Below are 22,512 nucleotides of genomic sequence, written 5' to 3' on the forward strand. Positions count from 1 at the left end.
TAAAGACAAGGTCTAGCACGGTCAAGCCCATATTTTAGAAACACAACTTGTGAATGCTCCGTATGAGATGGTTTGAAATTGACAGGGGGCTAGTTAGAGATTTTCTGTAAAAATTCAGGCAAGAAAAGATCAGAGTTTAGACTGGTATTGTGTAGAAATAAGGGAAGTAGAAAAAAGGGGAAGAATGAGTGTGCTACTGAGGACTCTGGATTACATGCACTTGGAGCTCCGTCCCATTGAGGGGAAAGGGAAAGACTCCCAGCTTGGAACACTGAATACATGGAAAGCCAGTAACTAAAGTAAGGACAGCAGGAGGAGGGGACAATGGGGGAGAGAAAGGAGACCCAAAGGGAGGAGAGTTTCAGAACATGAGGTGTGGAGAGCCATTCTCACGCGTGACTGGGCGACTCCCGGTATGGGCCTGAGGCTTCTGGCTGTGTCGGAATTTTCCCGGCCCTCTCCTGATGAGAGAACCCGTCCGTGTGGGGGCGTTACTGACCACTGACCCCGGGGGCCCAATCACTGACCCTGACCTTGGAGTGCGGCCCCCCCCTCAACCTTCATTGGATGGAATTATCCCCTGAATTTCTTGTTCCCCAATAAAAGGCTACTCCCTGGCGTGCTCGCTCGCTCTCTCTCCTGCTAGCCCTGAGTAATCCTTGCTGCCCTATGGGTGGTTCGAGGTTGGAGCCAGAGAGGGGAGCCGTCTCGGACCTGGTCATAGAAAAAGGTAACTGAGTCTGTGTGTTTATTTCGATCTCTGCTAGCTAACTTTTATGCCAAGAACCTCATTAATGAAACCAATGCGCAGGCCACATGGTGGAATTGGCGCCCAACGTGGGGCGCATTCTAGATTAGCTAGATTGAGTGGGAGCGCGCTATAAAGATAAGATAAAGGAAGTGGTGACAATTTAGAATCACAAAAGTACCTGGAGATATTGAAGGAAAGAGACGTTAAATTAATTAAAATGGGAAATTCAACTTCTACGGATAAGGAAATGTATCTGACTATTTTAGACAGTATAATTAATCAGAAAGGAAAACAGATAAAGAAAGCTCAGTTATTACAATTCTTAAAGATTGTAGGCGAATATTGTCCTTGGTTTTGTGAACAAGAGTCTCCGAATTTATCTACTTGGGAGAAATTAGGAAGAAAGTTACAAAAGGTTTATCTCTCTAATGAACTACCTGTAGGCATAGAAAGTATTCAGAAAACTTGGACGGCTCTAGAAGTTTGTCTTTTTGAGTATATGGGCCAAAGTTCGTGGCCCCCTGAAGACCTGTTAAAAGGCATGCAGAGGGCTATTAAGTCTATTCAAATGGAAAATCCGCCTGAAGCTAAGTTAATTCCCTTTCCCTTAAGCCTTTTAAAATCAAAGACACTAGGGGCCAAACCAAAGGTTAGGAATGTGACCTTAAACTTGCAAGACCAGGCTAGCCTGCAGGGAGATTATAGGGATGAATATCATAGAGGAGAAACCTCCGAAATCCTAGAAAGCCCTCCGGAAGAGGTAGAGGATCTTCCTGGGGAGGAGAATCCGGAAGAGATTCCTAGAGGGGCACAGAGTTCTTCTCAGCCACATGGCTTAGAAGCCCAATTTCAAAATGGCGACAGCGCAGAGTCTGACCATGACTCACAATCTGAGGGAGAAGAATCAGACGTTGAAATTCAGGACTTATAGAGAAATCTTAACAGACTGCGTTTAACACCGCCTGCCCAGGCTATTCGAATTCAGCCAGTACCTGTTAAAAGGACAAAATTTAACAGGTACGCTGGATTAACAATGACTTTTCTTACCCCATTCCAGCGAGGTATTAAGAAAGCACAGGAAGATGGGGAGGATACTAGCGGTTTTCAACTTTTTCCAGTTTTTGAGCAAGTTAATGAGCAAGATCAGAGAGTTAGAGTTCATGCTGTAATCCCATTTAAAACCATTAAGGAACTAAAAAGTGCATGTGAGACGTATGGTCCAAATTCGCCTTTTGTACAGAGCCTGATCGAAAATATTTGCTCACAGCCCCTTCCTCCTAGCGATTGGATTTCTTTAGCCAGATCCTGTCTGAGCAGGGGAGATTTCTTACTCTGGAGAACTTATTGGACTGATTTTTGTACTGAACAGGCAGAAAAGAACAAAAGACACGATATAGAAATGCCAGTAGAAATGTTTCTAGGGACAGGTGAATTTACTGATATAGAAAGACAGTTAAATTATGAATTTGTAGTATACAATCAAATAACTGATTGTGCGAAACGTGCCTGGAGGCAGATTGTCCCTAAGGACCAATCCAATTTAGTTCTTACCAAAATCAGGCAAGGTGCAAGTGAACCTTACTCAGATTTCGTAGCCCGATTGTACCAGGCTGCAAACAGGTCAATCGGGGACTCGGGAGTTAGGCAATTGGCATTTGAAAATGCAAATAAGTATTGTCAAGATGTTCTTAGGCCTCACCGTAAAAAAGGGACAATTTCTGAGTTTATCCGCTTATGTTCTGACATAGACTCTACCCATTTGCAGACAGTAGCCCTAGCCGCGGCACTAAAGGAAACTTTGAGTCCACAGGATTTAGTATGAAAACCCCGCGGAAAATGTTACATTTGCAGGAGAAATAATCATTTTGCGCGGGAGTGTCGCATGCGCAATTTTAAGTTTAGGGCTCCATCTACTGGCGGTAATAGATATTGCAGGACTCAACCACACGTGGCGGATCAAGATGGCGCGGATGAGCCCGCCTTCTTGTCATCATTTCCGCCTGGCCGCAACACAAACTTCCGGTCGGCCCGCCCCCGGGCCGAGAATGAGGAAGTAGGTGATGGTCGCACAATGTGACGTCATCGCGCCGACCATGGGGGCCGCCATCTTTAATTTTACCGGAGCGAAACAAGCAGTTTCCGTACAAACCCCTAATGATTTTCAAGGCTTTTAAGAGATACTAATTGGCTAAAGCCATCCTTAAAACTAACTACTTCTGAGTTAAATCCTTTATTTCAGAGATTACAAGGAAATCCTTCTCCAACCTCTCCACGTCAGCTAACCTTAGAGGCTAGAATAGCTTTAAAGAGAGTTGAACATGCAATTAAAAATGCACAGCTTACTAGAGTTGATCCTAAAGAAATAGTGTATTTGTTAATATTTCCAACTGAGCATACCCCAACAGGAGCCATATGGCAAAGATTAGGAGTTATTGTTTGGATTTATTTATCCCACTCCCCTCAAAAAACATTAATTCCTTTTCATGATTCTATAGCTCAATTAGAAATTAAGGGCAGAACTAGAATTTTACAATTAATTGGATCTGAGCCTGATATCATAATCATTCCATTTTCTGTTCAACAGACTAATTGGCTTTTTCAAACTTCTAGCTCATGGCAGATAGCCTTTGCTGATTTTCCTGGCCAGATAGATAGCCATTATCCTCGTGATAAGATTATACAATTTAACGTCACTTATTTTTCCAAAGATTGTACGTGCACATCCTATAGATGAAGCTTTATCGGTGTTCACGGATGGTTCTAACTCAGGTAAAGCAGGTTTTTATATTCTTGTTCACACAGAGGTAATACAAACTTCTTATACTTCTGCCCAAAGAGCAGAGCTTCAAGCTCTGATTTGTGCCTTAAATTACTTTTCAAATGAGCCTATTAATATTTATTCTGACAGCTCATATGCAGTCGGAGTTACTAAAAACATTGAAACTTCAGTTATTGGGTATACTTCATCACAAGAGTTATTTGAATTATTTCATAATTTACAAAAGACAGTGCTAATGCAAAAGTACCCATGTTTCATAGGGCACATACGGGCTCATACTAATCATCCAGGACCCTTAGTTTCAGGTAATGACAAGATTGATAAATTAGTAACCTTTTGTCAACAGATGTCTTCATATGACTGTGCACTAGCTTCCTATTCCTTGCATCATCAAAATGCTTCCAGCTTACGTAAAAATTTTAATATTACTAGAGAACAAGCTCGTCAGATTGTAAGCGAATGCCCTAAGTGTGTTATTCACACTCCATCTCTGCCATCAGGGGTAAATCCCCGTGGATTAAAACCAAATCAAATATGGCAAATGGATGTAACTCATATTCCTCAATTTGGTAAGCAGTGTTATGTGCATGTCATAGTGGACACTTATTCTAGATTTATTTTTGCCACAGCACGTACTAAGGAAAATACTCAACATGTAATTTCTCATTGCCTAGCAGCTTTTTCTGTTTTAGGGTGCCCTATACAGATTAAAACAGATAATGCTCCAGCTTATGTAAGCTCTTCTTTTCAACAATTTTGCCAAGAGTTTAAAATTAATCATAAAACAGGAATTCCTTATAACCCCCAAGGCCAAGCCATTGTGGAATGAGCTCATTTATCTATTAAGCTTCAATTACAAAAATTAAAGGGGGGGAATAGGTTTATGACTCCCCAAAATAGCCTTAATCATGCCTTGTTTGTTTTAAATTTTTTAAACTGTGACGCAGAAGGTCACACTGCTGCTGAGAGGCAAATGTCTCCCTCAGTAACAGGCCCTTTAGGCAGAGTTTTGTGGAAAGATTTACAGACTGGTCAGTGGAAAGGCCCAGATCCGGTGCTTACATGGGGCAGAGGTCATGCTTGTATTTTCCCAGAAAGCTCTTTTCGTCCTATTTGGGTACCTGAACGTGCTATCAGACATGGAAGAGATAGAACCCAGATTCAAGCGACTGAGGATCGACCCGGAGGAGCCCCTATCCAGAAGGAGGAGATATCGGAAAAGGATGAAGAAAGACCAGATTCACCCAGCCGAAAAGCTGATTTCATGGGAAGACATGAAGAAGCTAACAACCCAGGCTTCCCGAATACTTCGACACCTAGGAGAGAACAGGACCCCAGTGATGATGGTAGCAACAGTAATTGCCCTGCTGGGCTGTCAGGTAAAGGGGGATCAAGTAGACACTTACTGGACATATTTCCCAGATCCACCCCTGGTACACCCAGCTGTGTGGACTGGAGAATCTATTCCAGTATTTACTAATGACTCATTCATGACGGGAGGATTTACAGATACTCATATTACTCCCAATCATGTGACTAGATTTAATTATTCTGGCTACAGTGCCCAATTACCTTTGTGTTGGTCACACGATAAACATGCTGGCTGTATGAAAGTATCATTCAAAGAAAAGACAGCGATTGGTAGACCTAGACTGACAAATAATTCTATTTATGGGGACTTAAGACCTTATACTAGATCAGTAATTAAGATGGGACTTTCCCATAACAAACCAGTCATTTCTGCAAAACCTCCACAGATACACCACTGTCCAAATAGTTCTACAATTGAGATTGGCACCTTTCCTAGATGGATGGATTGTGTAAACACCTTTCCTGTACAACATAAGGTGTCTAAAGATAGTGGGTATATTTTAGACTGGTCTCCAAAAATTGATACGAGACAATTACGAAGCAATTCTGCTATGACACCTGCAGGATTTGTTAGTAATATTTTAACTTATAGTGAAGGTGGTGTTCAAAAGGATGTTTGGCATTTAATTGCTGCCTCAGAATTCTTACATTTTACAGACAAACCTTTACCAAAATTTGTTGGCAAGAACTGTAAAGAGGGATCTTGCTATGGCTTACGAGCCTGTGTCCAATCTCCTTATGTTTTAATTATTGGAAATGTAAAAGTTAAATGGATAGATGACAGATATATTGTTACTTGTAATAAATGTAACCTAACCAATTGTATTACTAGGTATAATGGAGGAAAAGGAGTGCTGATACTACATCAGCCCTCTTTTGTTTTATTGCCTGCTAATATTTCAGAGCCATGGTATGCTGATACTGGTTTACAAGTCTTGCAGCAAATTCATGCCCAGCTAGCAAGACCTAAACGTGCTACTGGAGTTATAATTGTTGGTGTTTTGGCGCTAGTCTCCTTTATTGCCTCAACTGTCTCTGCGTCTCTGACATTGTCTCAAAATATTCAGCATGCAAAATTTCTTAATAATTTAGCTCAAAATACTTCCAAGGCTCTGCGTAATCAAGTAAATATTGATGAAAGGATTGAGACTAAACTAAACGCCTTAGAGGCGACTGTTATAGACATAGGTAATGAACTTTCAACCTTAAAATTTAAGGAAAGGCTTAAATGCCATGCCAATTATAAGTATGTTTGTGTTACAGCTGCCAAGTACAATGCTTCTCTCTGGGATTGGGAGAAGGTTAAAAACCATTTGTTAGGTATTTGGCAAAATAGTAATAATAGCTTGGATATTCCGGAACTTCATCACCATATCCAAGACATTCAAAATAATAGAGCTGATTTTTCAGATCCTTCTTCTTTGGCAAACCAAATATTGAAGGAGTTGAATGGATTCAACCCTGGAAATATTCTTAAACACTCGGCCTGGTACATTATTGGATTATTCTCTTTGCTGTTAATTCTCTTTTGTGTTGTAATTATAGGATGGCGAGTCTTCGGAACAAGAATACAGAAACTCCAAAGAGTGAACCGCCGCCTCATTTTTAAGAATAGAAAGGGGGAATATGTGGAGAGCCATTCTCTCTCACGCGTGACTGGGCGACTCCCGGTTTGGACCTGAGGCTTCTGGCTGTGTCAGAATTTTCCCGGCCCTCTCCTGATGAGAGAACCCGTCCGTGTGGGGGCGTTACTGACCACTGACCCCGGGGGCCCAATCACTGACCCTGACCTTGGAGTGCGGCCCCCCCCTCAACCTTCATTGGATGGAATTATCCCCTGAATTTCTTGTTCCCCAATAAAAGGCTACTCCCTGGCGTGCTCGCTCGCTCTCTCTCTCCTGCTAGCCCTGAGTAATCCTTGCTGCCCTATGGGTGGTTCGAGGTTGGAGCCAGAGAGGGGAGCTGTCTCGGACCTGGTCATAGAAAAAGGTAACTGAGTCTGTGTGTTTATTTCGATCTCTGCTAGCTAACTTTTATGCCAAGAACCTCATTAATGAAACCAATGCGCAGGCCACATGGTGGAATGAGGAGTTTTCTTTGAGTCTAGATGTCACTAGGAATTTTGAGTCTACAAGTCACTAGGAATTAAGACTCTAGACAGATCAGGAAAGTAGTGCACCCTGGAAATGGAGGGCTGGGAAACAAACAGGCTGAAGTTCTGGCAGTGGGTGAAACAGTCCAAAGAAGCCTCAGGGAGTGAGCTGGAGAAGAGCCACAGATGGTAACTAGGAGCAGGTGGTTGGTTTCACAAAATGAAGAGAGTTGTTAAAAAGCATTTAAAGTGCTACTAAAAGGCCAAACAGGATGACCGATGGCTTCAGAAATCAGGTGGTTTCTTGGGACTTTATAAGTTTTAACAGCAGTGAGATTAAGAAAGAAGTAAGTAGAAAGTGAAGAACTGTAGAGAGTGCAGATGGATTTGGCATTGATGGGAAAAGAAAAAGATGTCATAATGCAAATGTAAGGCACGTTGACTTAAAGAGTAGTTTCCTCTCTTGAATTTTTGAAGCTTTGCCATTACCAATAAAAGATATTTTTACAAAATCCAAAGTTTATTTATTAAAGTAATGATTTACTTTTCATTACTTTATATAATGTTTTGTGACTTGAAAGAGAAGATGGCTGAATTAGCATTCACACTGTTTTTCAAAGGGGATACTATCATTTTTTAATTTATTCACGGTTGGAACTCTCAGTACAGATTTAAATAGTTCTCTCTTAAGAGTAAAGAAAATTCCCGCCAACTTTAAAACTGAATCAGACTTTTCATAATAAACTAAATGAATATGAAGGTTCTACTGTCACCCAACTGCATGTGTAGTAGAAAAAATGTCCTCAGACAAGGGGAAAATGTAAGAGGATTAATAACTGTGTTGTTCTTCATCCCCAAGACTTATTCTAACACACACACACACACACACACACACACGACACACATACGTCCTTCCAAAATTCAGCAGGCTTCACAGAAAAAGAAAAAGAATTGGCCTGGGTGAGAAACACCTGGGGAGAACGGCAGACTCAGCTTGGCTGGCTCTTTCCTGAGTTAACCTGGACACCATCCCGAGAGGACTCTGGGTTCACAGGGGCAGAACAACAAACTTCTCAGACTGATTCCAACACAACCCGTGGCACTCAACAAAAACTACATGACCATCATCACACAGAACTCAGTCCATCTCCTCTTAAATATTATTCAGAACTAAACATCATTAAAACAGCTATAGGTCAATATTGATGGATATTCATACCAACAATTGTGTAAATCCCATGAGGGGAAACCACACTGTAAATACCAACAATATAAGTGTGAAAGCCATTGGAACACTAATTGCATTTGACAATAGGGATCCAAAGTGGATTTGAATCCAGATATGTACAGTGGCCTGATCATTCTCAAACTCGATATTTAAAAGTAAAACAAGACACAGAATTTATACATCCAGTATCTGTCTTTCAAACCATCTCATCTTTCAAATCTAGTCTCCTATACTTAATTAAGTGATGCTTTAAGACAACTTATATGTGCTATCAACTCTACTCCTAGCGACTAGTAACTGTATACAGTAAAACACAGTTTTCATTTTTGAAAAATCCACATAATGCGGAAGCCTCTACACAATGAGTCAGGTTGGTCACTGCAGGCTGGGCACAAATTGTGATCTATGTACTTACTTTGTTTTATCTTTGGTGAAAGTATTCAAACAATATCAGCCTAAAGAGATTTCTTTAGAAACTTAACTTTCTACAAATTTGTTTCCTAATCTAAATAAATTTTCTATTTTTGGGTTTAATTAATGTATAAAATTACAAAGATAAAAAATTATAAAAATACAAAACAAATTCCATCTTCAGAATTTGAATAGCAAATTCATTAAAAATTCTCTAAAACACAGAATGTCAGAGTTCAAAAGAAGAGTTAATATAAAACTGACTGTTTCAAGAACATGGTGAATAGATACATATACTCTGGATTTACTTTTACTTATAAAATTAATTTTACTATATTTAAAGTTTTAAAATATTCACTCAGTGACTTTCATGAATGATAATGCTTTCAAAAAGATTTAAGAGTTCTAAATTAAGCCAATCTCTAAGAACTACTTACAATCCAGAAGGCAAATTACTGGCCACAGTGATACCAAATGAATACTGCATAGCTTCAACAAGGAGAAAGTCAAACAAGGCTGACAAAATCCAGCAACCTAGCAAAAAGGACTAAAAAGTAAAACAGGAAAAAACATTAGAGAAGGTACCTAAAAATAAATTAACATTTATTTAGTTAGAATCAGCTCTAACAGATTAATATACATATGAATGTATATTTTTAAAATATTCTTATTACAACAAATTTTACATACATGTGTAATAATATAATCAGAATATACTGATTAATACATGTATATATGTATATTCTTTAAATATTGTTTTTATTACAGCAGACTTTTCAAAACTGGACAGTAAAACCATATTGTTCAAATGCATTAACTTCCCTATTTCTAAATATGCTGAAAATTATATTTAGAGCAAGACATATTTTTAATAGGGAACACAAAAACCATTAAGAATAGAAGAGATGATGCTGGGCACAGTGGCACATGCCTATCTCAGCAACTTGGGAACCTGAGGCAGGAGAATCATAAGCTCAAGACTTCAGCACCTGAATGAGGGTCTGAGTAATTTAGCAAAAACTTGTCTCAAAAAATTAATAAAAAGGCTGCTCAGGAGGCTGAGGCAGGAGGACTGCAGTTCAAAGTCAGTCTTAGCAACTTAGTGAGGACCTAAGCAACTTAGCAAGACCCTGTCTCAAAACAAAATTTTTTTAAAAAAAGGGCTAAGGATGTGGCTCAGGGGTTGAGTGCCCCTGGGTTCAATCCCTGGTATCAAAAATTTTAAAAATAAAAATAAATTAAGCCAGGCACTGTGGCGCATGCCTATAATCCCAGTGGCTGAGAAGGCTGAGGCAGGAGGATTTCAAGATCAAAGCCAGCCTCAGCAATTTAGCAAGGCCCTAAGCAACTCAGTGAGACCCTCTCTCTAAATAAAACACAAAATAGGGCTGGAGATATTGTTCAGTGGTCAAGTGCCCCTGAGTTTACTCTCTAGTACCCCAAAAAATAAATGAATAAATAAATACAAATTTTAAAAGGGTAATAAATAAAAATTTTAAAAAGGCTAGGGATTTGGCTCAGTGGTAAAGGGCCCCTCCAGTACCAAATAAATAAATAAATTTTTAAAAAGAATACAAGTGATTAAAATTTTATTAAAGCAAAATCCTAGTTAAAATTATTACCTGCTCACACCTAATATTGTCTATTATCATTACTATCATCATCATTTTATTATGCTATTGTCTTAAATTTACATTTTTTCTTTGGTTAATGTCTGTGCCCCAAATCAGATACAGGATCATGTACTTAAAAAGATAATTGTAAATAATAAACCAAGTTTAACAAAATAAAACCGATTTAAAACAAGGAAAAAAAGAAAACAAAATGTTTTTCTAGAACCTAAGTACCAAAGGCAAAATGCATAAAACTTACTGCAAATTTTCTGCTTCCGTATCTTCTTTCAAATATCCTAAAATTATAAATAAGCAGACTACTGCAGAAAGTATCTTTTAAATCAAGGCAAATTACTCTTCCACATATCAACCTCCAAATCTAGATAGGGATTTAAAAAAAGAACAATGAATAAAAGTAAAATTTATTTGGGTCTCTGGCTTAGCAAATTTATTATTTACTTTATAGTGCTCGTTTGTATACACTACTTTAAGCAAAATCATGATGCATTACAAAAGAAAAAGTAAGTGTGTGTAACTTTAATAAATGAGTTCAATTCTGTGATACTAAAAATTCCAACAGCACAAAGGGTACTTAAGGGGAATTTTTGTGTGTTTGTTTACTAATAAGAAAATGTATTCGCATTAAGACAACAGAAGACTTCCTGTAATAAAATTTAGGACTGTGTTTAAATAAGATTCTTAAAAATTACATATATGAGCTGAAATGAAAGGCTAACTAATGTTCATTTTAAGCTACCAAATAAAATAAAGTGGCAGATGACAATTTAGGTATAAACTTGAAATATAAATTTCTGAGCTTAATTTTGACAACCCAACTACTTCATAGCAACTATTTACAAAGCAATTTGTCAGAACTGCTAAATATTAGTAGGTTTGAAATATCAGTTTTTTAAAATCAACTTCTGGTTGGGTGAAAAACATTTAAGGAAATATATTTAAAAAGAGCTATACAAATATCTATTTTGAATATTAAACATTTTCCAGATTTTTAAAGATAATCCTAATGACATTTGAAAAACATTCTGATCTTTTTTTCCCCTTCACAATTACCTTTCAAGATAGGTAAAACAAATTTACCCTATCTTTTCTTTGAATTTTTATTGTGGTAAAATAGACATAAAATTTACCATTGTAACTATTTTTAAGTGTATAATTCAATGGAGTTAAGAACATTCATAATATTGTACAACAATCACCATTATCCATTTCCAGAATGCTTTCAATATCCCAGATAGAAATGCAGCATCTATTAAACATTAATCCCCTGTTTTCCCACCATCACCCCCTGATAACTTCTGTTGCACTTTCTGTCTACAAATTTGCCTATTTTGGATACCTCATTTAATTGGAATCTTACAGTATTTGTCCTTTTGTGTCTGACTTAATTGCTTCATTTTGCATAATGTCTTCAAGGTTCATGTTAAAACATGAATTAGAATCTCATTCTTTTTTATTGCTGAATAAAATTCCATTCTCTGTACATACCACATCTTCCTTATTCGTTTTTCTGTTGATGGCATTGGCTTGTTTCCACCTTGGCTACTATGAATAAGGCTGCCATGAACATTGGTAATATTATCCCTATTTTAAGATCAAGAAGAAGAGGCACCGAGGAAGTATTTTACTTTCTAAAGTCGTATAACCTCTTCTCTTGCCAACTGAAATAACAACAACACAATGAGAAAACTAACTACATCAACTGTCAAAACAGTTCGCCTCTGTCTCTTCTCCAAGCAAGACACCAGGCATCTCTGTCAACAGTGTACTCCAAAATCTTAGGGCACTGAACTAGCTCATGGAAGTCCCTGAGAGTTCATTTCACCTGCTGTAAGTCTACATCTGAGTTCAAGGAGATAAGTCACCACGAGGAGGCAGGAATGACCACCACAGGCACACACAAAAGGCATCTCCCAACTCATTCTTTTCTCTCTCCGAAACTTCATGATTGCACTAGAATCACTGAAACTTTAGGCCAGCATATACTACCACCCATAAGATCAAATCAGGCAGTGTTATACAGAGGGCTTCGGAAACTGTCAAGTACTTTATGTAAAATAATGATGACGTCATCTCTGCCGAACAGCAAATTCAAAGACCATGACAGAAACTCCAATCCTCTCTCCCCACATTTAACACTGTAGAGAAAGTAGTCTACTCAAGTCCTGAGAGCCATGAGGAGAATCTAGGGATTAAAGAAATTTAAGACTTTATAATTACTAAAATGCAACAAATTGTGATTGCATAACACCATTTGTTTTGTTTTCCTTAGGTTAATGGCAAATAAACTGGCAGCTACAGTTTTAAATGATTTGTTTTGCAATCATGCTCAAGGACGTGAAAACTTGAGACCTGGTGTGAGATAAACTATTACATACTATTATGAAGACGACCACCCTTTAAAGACTGATCGCTGGCTTGGACTCAACAAAGACCTAAAGGAAAACAAAAAGAGTATCCTCAGCCTCAAATGCCAAAATCTGGGAGATTCAGAACCTACAAATAAAGCCTTTTATCAACTGCCCCTCAGGACTCCTCCTATCCAAGCCTGTGTAGTCTCCAGCACCTCCTGCTGCACAGTTCTCCTGAGGGTCTGAAGTCCATATGGCTTCCTGAAGCAAAAGCCCCTTCTCTCTCTCTACTACTAATTCATAAGTCAATCATTCTTCCATACCAAACTGAAAATACAATGAATTTTATAATTCAAAAAAATACTTCTTCATTATAATCTGCTTTGCTTGAGAGTATCAATAAATATAAATAGAAAATGAACCAAGTATTAACCAAAGAAAGCAGGTTATACAGCACAATGTGTACCAACACTCCAACTCAGACAAGAAATGGACGCCAACATTTTCAATGAGCTCAGTACATAAATCTTGATAGTCACAGAGTCCTGCTCTTCTAGAAAACAAAAACTCACAACAATTTCCCTATTTGGTTTAACTAAAATCATAAAAATAATCATGAATTCACAATGTGTTGCAGCTGAAACACATCTAATCAAATATTCAAACTCAAGTAAATTTTGGAAAATGTTGAATATCCTGACATATACACAAATGTGTGTGTGTGTGTATAATATAAACATTGTTTTAAAAATACCCTTAAAATTATAAATTGCCTTCCCACAAGTGAAAAGTTTCATTGAAACAAATGTGTCCTTCAAAAGGAAATAATGCAACTTTTTCATTATAATCTGCTTTGCTTGAGAGTATCAATAAATATAACTGGAAAATGAACTTATTAATGGAATATTAATAATAAATAATATTTCTTACAAATTTGGGGCTTTAAAGTACTAATAAATAGAAAGAAAAGACAAATATGGAAGGGAAAAACAAACAAACAAAAAAACCCTTCTCTCGGCCAGAGGCTAGAGGGTGATGGACAGCACTCACCTGGAAGTCGTTCTTGACTGCATGGAGGTCATACACAAAGAACTTCTGACAGTGAGGCAGTAGGAGGGCCAGCAGAAGGGACAGGGCACTGGGGACCAGCAAAAGACTCTTAGACAGAGGTGCCTTGTCTGGGGAAAAAGAAATCACATTCAGGATGATTGCTCCTAAGATTTTAAAAACCATGTGGATCTAGAGCAAGAGAAGTCAATCTTCTGAATCAGAATGAAGACAAGTCCAGAAACTTTGATATTTAGTTCTTATTAAAACATCTACCTGCATAAGTAAGTGACTAAAGGCCACTGGAAAACAAGAAGAATTCACTGGAGGGGCTTCACTCTCAGTTGGCTTTTATCTGAGACTGAAACAAGTCAACAGCCAGCCACCTCCACAGAACACTTTCAGAAATCTGGTACTGAAGTGAAAAGAAATACACTGTTTCCACCAGGTCAATCAGGAGACTCACATACAAAGACATTTGTTTCAAAAAAGTAGAAAGAGGTTACAGTGTTAACACTGCTGATTATAGTGGCTTCCTGAGTTTTGCACTGTGAATACAAGACTCAAGCTGATTTTCCAAGAGAGCCTGTGTCACTTTTCCTTATCCTAAAAGCAGTCTGAGTTTGTGATAATTTGTTATAACAACAATGGGAGACTAATACAGTGACTGTGAATTTAAAAGGGAGAGAGAGACTAAGATACCCCAGAAGAAATAATGCTAGGAAAAAAAAAATCTTCCTATTAAAGACTCTTAAGAGATATTTCATGACACTAAAAACAGATTAAAATACTAGAAACTCAGCCAAATCAAAAGGTAATGGCAATTCACAAGATATAAATAAATAAATCATAGATTATGCAAGAAGGCGGCCAGCTCTGTTCAAACTACTCGATATATTTCTTACAAAAATACTTATTCTCAATGTCAAATATTTTTAACAAGTTACAAGGCACTAGATATTAGTTTTACTACTTCTCATTTCTCTATATATTTTAAGAAATTTTTAAAGTTTAAAAAGACATTATTTCAATAAATTTTTTGAAGGTCATGAAACCATCTAAATTTTTCCCACTATTATTAAAATAGCTTTGCCTGGTTTCAGCCTATGGTCATTTTCATGGTCCCATACTACCCCTTGGGCGAGAACTGAGTGCATGCATGCATATGGATCTTCTTCCTAAAACCTCACTTCAACATCATCACTTTTCTGCTAGCTCCAAGACAGGATGACAAGCCCCTGAACTTATTCCCCAGACTCCACACTCCGGGCCCACCTGGATGACCTCTATTGGTGGGTCTGTGGAGCCTTTACTGGAACCAAACTACCCATCTCACTACCTCCTGAACACAAGAGGTTTCTGTTTCAGTGCATTTGGAAAATTTTCTCTGGATTTAACATCTCAAATACTATCCACACCTTCCCAGCACAAATGCTCCCTTACATGCAGCCTTCAGATTACAGCTACATCTCTACTTTCCTCCACCTTCCTCCACTGGCTGGTGAACCATTACAGCCTCAAGTACTTTTGCATCCTGCCTTCCCACTTGGTTCCATGTAGTTTGCCTCCCCAACCGCTTTCAAGAGTCCTGAAGGGAGACCACACACCTTCCCCTTCTCCCATCTGCCAGAAGAACCACACCTTCCCCTTCTCCCATCCCTGGCCCAGAAGAAATGCATATCACCCACAGGGAGACCACAGAAATATCACTCATGGGGACACTCTCAGATTCTGTCAGCACACTTTAAACTTATTCATAAGAAATTCCCTGGGGGTGGATTTACAGTTACAGTTGACACTGTGTGGTTCCTGCTTGTTTCAGAATAGCCCAACTGTTTCCTCTCTGGCAAGGTCCTGCACACTTCTAAACTGGAGCTACGAGAAAGGGGCTGCACTTTCTCTTCATTAAGGCACCATGGGTCTAAAATTTCACAAGGCATACAGGAGGGCACTGTGGCCAAGTGCATGACAACCAAAACTGTACTGAGTACAACGGGAGCCTCAGTTTCCTCACCTGCCAAAAGAGAACCTGCCTCAAAATAGCCACAAGAGAAAATGAAAGAATAAATAAATAGTGGTCAAATGGCTCCCACCAACCACGCCACAGCGGCACCCCAGGAGAGCAGGTTGCCCTCCCTGGGGAGGCTCCTCCTCATTCTGACAGAGAGGGAGCAGGGCTGCTGCAGGCGCACCTGGAGGGGTCAGCAAGATCATACTTCCTTCTTCCACTTGGGCTCCATGGTCATTCCTGTCTCCTCCTTGCCACTCCGGAGTGACTCAACATGCCTGGACAAAGTCACCGCTGAACCAAAAGCCTTCCCTGCAAACTCATGATGAAGTCTCACACTCCCAGGCCACTCTACTGCTTCTCTCTAGGAAGTCTGGTCCCGGCTTATCTCGTGCCACTGGTGAAATCACACATTCTCTTCCCCTCTGCCAGCACTCAAGATGGTTCAAGATGGTAGCACCACATGGCTTTTCCTCGCTGGGATAACATCAGCCTGATCCCAGATCTAAAAACCATGTAGGGGAGACCCTCCCCCAACCCCATCCCTGGTGTCCACAGTGGAAACGTGGCATTGGTGAGGAGCAAACCTTGTTCTTGACACTCTGGAGTTGTTTGTTACTGTAGCATAACTTAGCCCCTCCTGCTTTCAGGGTAAGAGTGCTAGAGGGGAACAGCGGCATCTTTTCAGGTAGGGCAGTTAGGGGAAAGCCTTCTGATAAGTTGAGACTTGAGCTGAGCCCTCAGAAGTGCGCTTTGCAGACAGCTGGGGAACACCATTCCCAGCAGAGGGAAAAGCAAGTCCAAATGCTGAGAGGAAGGAACATGCTCAATATGCAGCAAGGCCACCAGTTGGCTCTGAGCAGGATGAGTTCAAAGAAGTGTGGAAGCAAAGAATGTAGCGCCCTGGAGGCTGTCACAGGGTTGTTAGCTTTTCCTCTAAGGGTGGTGGGATGTTACACTGTTTTGTTCTCTTTCTTTCTTTCTTTCTCTCTCTCTCTCTCTGTCTCTCTCTCTCTCTCTCTTCTTCTCTCCCTGCCCCCCACCCCAGTACTATGGACTGAACCCAGGGTCTTATGCATACTAAGCTAGCACTCCACCAGTGAGCTCTGCCTCCAGTCCACGATGCTTTAAGTAGAAGAATTTAGGTACAGGCATAATACCATCAGAAAAATACTGTTGCATGATCACTTCAGTTGCTAAATTGAGAAGAGATTACAGGAAGGAAGAGTAGAAAAAAGGAAGACCAGTCAGTAGGCTGTTCTGATAATGTAAGTAGGAGATAACTGTAGATGCATCTCGGGATGGAGACGCAGAAAGATGTCAGAATTAGGGTGTGTTTTGAAGATACAGCAGGCAGGATTTGCTGAAAATTAGGAGAAAGTAGAGAAATTATGAGTCACACCAATGAGCAACTTGCCAGGTATAGAGATGGTCCCTTCTGGGTCATTGTGATGTTGTTTGCACCACACCTGCAAATCTGGGCCCATCTTGCAAAATGCTCTCATATCCTCCTGCCCAGGCTCTACCAGTGCCATTCAATGAACCAGTCTGCAAACCATTACCAGCCCACAAGCAGGCAAGGAGTTTGTGCCACAAAATCTATCAACACACTGCCTCTATCCAGGATAAAATCCTGCTATGGAAAAAAGTCATCAGAGCTAAACAGGTGCTGAGCTCAAACGTCACCTTATTTGTGTCCTCCCTGTGTGTCCTGACTTAACAGAAGGCTTAAGAATAACACCAACTTAATTCAAGCTGACTGTAAGATACACCATAAAATTTGGTTACACTAAAAAGGAAACACAACCAAGTATATTTTAAAGATGTCATCAATTATAAGGCACATCCAATGTATGTGAATGTAAAAATCCTGCATTTTAGAATCAGAGAAATGCGTCCCTTTGCTTACTGTCCATCTTCCCAACCTTCAGTACCACTGGGACGTAAGCTTCTAGTAGGCAGCAGCTTAGTGTGGTGTGTTCACTGCCTCAGCAGCCCTCTGACTTTGACAGGACTCAGCTACTAAAGCCCATCAATGCGTGTTTACCAAGTGGTAGGCGAGTGGCTGTAGAGCTGCCCAGGAACTTACAGGTGGGAGCAGCTGTGGGGAGCCATTCCAAATGCACGCAGCTTTAACTCCTGATGTATCATGGGCATCTGAAGATCACTGTAGTCTGGCACAGTAGTGCCATGACTAAGTGACTCAAGCTTTTCCTTGCTCGGATAACAAGGTGTGGCCCTAGGAGTAGGTGGCACCCAGAACAGTTGAGCTATACTCACCTGTTCCTTTGTAATCCTACCCCTTGCCTCATTTGAAAGTCTTCTCCTCAATAAAAGGGTTCAGCACGTGTGCTCCTCTTTCTCTTTCCATGGACCCCTAAGGTCAGAGGAGCCATCACAGAACCCAAAGAAAAAGATATTTCTCTGTCTCTGTGATTATTTCATGCCAACCAGTTCACCTGGAGTGACCTGAGTGTTTAGTTGGGAACGTGACAAACAGCTAGTGTCCACTGACAGAGGGATGGATAAACAGATAATAGGCTGCACTCACACATACAGTAGAAATCAAATCAACCTTAAAAAGCAAGGTAATCCTGACCCACACCTCATGTGGATGAGCCTTGAGGACAGCGTGCTCAGTGAAATAAACCTGTCACAGAAAGGCAAATACGACAGGACTCCATTTATATGAGGTGCCTGCAGTGGTGAAATTCATAAAAACAAAGTAGAACTGTGGCTGTCCAAAGCAGCCAGGAACAAGGAATGAGGGAGTTATCACTTTATGTACAGAGTTACAGTTCTGCAAGTTGAAAAGAGTAGAGACTGCACAAAAGGACTGTACTTACTACTGAACTGTATGCTTCAAAATGGTTTATTACGTATATTTTGCCACAATTAAAAATTAAAACTAGCTAGGTGTGGTGGTGCACACCTGTAGGCTGAAGAGGCTGAAGCAGGAGCATCACAAGTGCAAAGTCAGCTTGAGCAACTTGGCAAAAACCTCGTTCCAAAATAAAACAAGATCCAAAAGGGCTGCAAATGTAGCTCAGTTGTAGAGCACCCATCTAACGTGCTCAAGGGCCTGGGTTCAATCCCAATACTGTAAGAAAAAAAAACTAAAAATAAATACTTACTGAATTATTAACTAATCCCATTTATACAACCATTTTAATTCTGTCTAGAACTAAACAAACCCCAAAAATAGATCTCATAAATCTGATAACTACCTTTAAAACCTCCTCTTAAGAAGAATGAAAAAATCAGGAGTCTGGGGATGTGGCTCAGTGGTAAAGCACTTGCCTAGCATGTATGAGGCACTGGGTTTGATTCTGAGTACCACATATAAATAAATGAATGAAATAAAGGTTCATCAACATCTAAAAATTTTTTTTTTTTTAATGAAGAAGAAGGGGCTGGGGATGTGGCTCAAGCGGTAGCGCGCTCGCCTGGCATGCGTGCGGCCCGGGTTTGATCCTCAGCACCACATACAAAGATGTTGTGTCCGCCAAAAACTAAAAAATAAATATTAAAATTCTCTCTCTCTCAAAAAAAAAAAAAAAAGAAGAAGAGTGAAAAATCAGATCCCTAACACTCATGTGAAAAGCAACAACATAAAAACATCCTGGAAGCCTCACATCACAGGATGAGCAGTATTACTAAGGACAGCAGGATTTACTGATCAACTAGAGATCTCTGTATATTACTTTTTGAAAAATTTACTTTAAAAAAAAAACTAAACAATTCTACTTAATACACACTTGAGAGAAAGTTACAACTATAACTTATTTTGAAATGCATCAAAAAGTAAGGTGGACTTATGAAACAAATAGAGGGATGGATATTTGGTAACTAAATCAGTGAAATGTTCACTGTAGGGGCTGGGTTGTGGCTCAGTGGTAGAGCACTTGCCTTGCATGTGCGGGACTCTGGGTTCGATCCTAAGCACCACATAAAAATAAATAGGTGAAATAAAGGTATTGTGTCCAACTACAACTAAAAAATAAATATTAATAAATAAATAAATAAATATGTTAATTGTAGAATCTAGGTGGTGGGTTCATGGGTGTTTGTTGTACACTCTTTTCAACTTTTCTGTATGTTTAAATTTTTAATAATTAAAACACTGGATAGAGGTATACAGTGAATTACAGAATTTGAGAGCCAAGAGAAGACTTCAAAATACATGAAAACTGATAAAACTGGGCTGGGGATATAAAACTGAGGTAGAACACTTGCCTAGCATCCGTGAGTCCCTGGGTTTGACCCCTCACCCGCAGCACACACACAAAAAGTATTCTTAAAAAAAAAAAAAAAAAAAAAAACTGATAAAACTGAAATAAGAAACAGATAAATCCACAAATACAGATGGAAGCTTCAACATTCTTCTCAGTAACCGACAATATACATAGAAAAATCACCATTATGAACTGAATGTGTCCACCTAAGATTCACATGCTGAAGCCTTAACCCCAGTGTGACTGTATTTGGAAAGCGTCCTCGTAGAAGTGTTTAAGGTTTAGTGAGGGGGACACAGATGAGGCCCTAATCCAGTCTGATAGACGTCCTTATGAGAGGATGAGACACCAGGAATATGTGCTCATGGAGGAAAGGCCATGTGAGGACACAGGACAGATGTCTGCAAGCCAAGGACAGAGGCCTCCAGAGAACATAAACCTGCCAACTCCTGTACCTTGGACTTCAGCTCCAGAACTGTGAGAAAATTAATTTCTATTATTTTAAGCTACTTTGTGGTGTTTTGTTATGGTGCCCAAGCTGACTCATACAACATATAAGAATACAGAAGACCTAAAAAACACCATTAACCAACTTAACCATATAACACTCCACCCAACAACAGCAAGTTACACTTTTTTTCAAATGCACACGGGATATCTACCAACAATGGCCACCTACTGGACCATAAAGGACACCTCAACCAATGTAATGTGAACTTACACAAAGCATGTTCCCTGACCACAACATAATCAAGCTAAACCAATAGAGACTAATGGAAAAATCCTCCAACTATGTGAATACTCCATAGCACACATCTAAATAATATCTGGGTCAAAAAGGAAGTTGCAACGGAAATTAGAGTATTTTTTAAATAGAACGCAAAATGAAAGTACAGTCAAAATTTGTGGACTTCAGTCAAAATAGTGCTTACAGGGAAGCTTATCTCACTAAATGCTTATAATAGGAAGAAAAAATAACCTCAAATAATAATGTAAGTTGCAATCATTTAAAAATTAGAAAAAGAACAAATTAATCCATAAGCAAGCAGACAGAATGAAATAATAAGAACAGAAATCAATGAAACAGAAAAATCAGAATATAGTAAGAGAAAAATTAGTGAAACTAAAAAGCTGGCTCTTTGAGAGAAATCAATAAATTTTGATAAACTTCTTACAAGACTGAAAAGAAGAGAGAAGACTCAATTACCAACATCACTACAGAGCTCAGAAACATTATAAGTATAATCTTTCAAAATAACAAGAACCTATATAATGTCACTACATACTTTAAAAATTGTTAAAATGGTAAATTTTACATTATCACAACTAAAATAAATTTTAAAGGATTAGAGGGAATACTAGGAACAAATTCAAGCTCAAAAATTTGACACTGTGGATAAAATAAATTCCTTGGAAGACACAATCTACCAAAGCTCACTCAAGAATAAATGACTAATTTAAACAGTCCTATAGACATTATAAAACTGAATTCATAGTTTAAAAAGTCTTCAAAGAAAACTCCAAGATTGATGGCATCACTGGAGAACTCTACCAAGCATTTAACAGAAAAGTATAACAATTCTACACAAGTACTTTCTTTTTTTTTTTTTTTTAATTTTATTTGTTTGTTTGTTTGTTTATTTTTGTGGTGCTGGGGATTGAACCCAGGGCCTTTTGAATGCAAGGCAAGCACTCTGAGCTATATCCCCAGCCCACAAGCACTTTCTCAACACTCCCCAAATCATTTTATGAAGCCAACATTATGATTATACCAAAATCAGAAAAAAAGGAAAAATAATGGATCAAGATTCCCATCAGAGGCCCATTTATACCTCCTTCTCCCGTTACCCAAAATGCTCTTGCCAGGGCCAGCTTATTTGTATCCTTTAGTCAAAATTGTGCTTACTTTTGTTACACCAAAAAATCACCATTATGAACTGAATGTGTCCACATTCAGTGGCTGGGATTGTGGCTCAGCGGTAGAGTGCTCGCCTACTACAGGTGAGGCACTGGATTCGATCCTCAGCACCACATAAAAATAAATAAATAAAAATAAAGGCATTGTGTCCTCCTACAACTACAAAAAAAAATTTTTAAAGTTCCTTTATGAACACAGATGCAAAAAAAAAAAAAAAGTCAAGTCAAATCCAACAACATATACAAAGAACAGTACACTGACCAAATGAAGTTTACACTGGGAATGCAAAGCAAATCAATGTAATTCACCATATCCATAGATTAAAGGAAAATGTACTATGAAACCCTGTTCAGGTTCTGATCAATCATCGGTTTATTCTATGAAACTAATTTTTTTGTCAATTCATGAGGCAAAAGTGGTCTCTTACTGTTGTGTGGTTAATGACAAGGCTGTCCCCTTTGCTCTAACCTCACCACCACTAACACTAACCAACATTTATTGAGCAGTTATCAATGGTGAAGTACTAAGCACAACACTTTATATTACTACCTGGCTCCTGACACTGATTGCCACCAGAGGCCCATTTACACCTCCTTCTCCCATTACCCAAACTGCTCTTGCCAAGGCCAGCTTATTTGTATCCTTTAGTCAAAATTGTGCTTACTTTTGTTACACAGGCCACCATTTTGA

General features: G+C 39.1%; 1 protein-coding gene across 2 annotated transcripts in view; it reads right to left on the reverse strand.

Annotated features, from left to right (window-relative positions):
• Positions 1-22,512, reverse strand: part of Ubac2 (UBA domain containing 2) — a 162,671-nt gene that overhangs the window by 124,253 nt on the left and 15,906 nt on the right. For both annotated transcript variants that reach the window (XM_058582757.1, XM_046454959.1), the window contains exons 2-4: positions 13,665-13,792; positions 10,505-10,624; positions 9,070-9,179 (exon numbers count right to left, since the gene is read on the reverse strand). In XM_058582757.1, the coding sequence (XP_058438740.1) occupies positions 9,070-9,179; positions 10,505-10,624; positions 13,665-13,792 (358 nt within the window). The remainder of the gene's footprint in view (positions 1-9,069; positions 9,180-10,504; positions 10,625-13,664; positions 13,793-22,512) is intronic.

Source organism: Marmota monax, unplaced genomic scaffold (assembly GCF_021218885.2).
Source record: "Marmota monax isolate L192 unplaced genomic scaffold, Marmota_monax_Labrador192_F-V1.1 WCK01_AAM20220418_F8-fsc00026, whole genome shotgun sequence".
NCBI classification, from domain to species: domain Eukaryota; kingdom Metazoa; phylum Chordata; class Mammalia; order Rodentia; family Sciuridae; genus Marmota; species Marmota monax.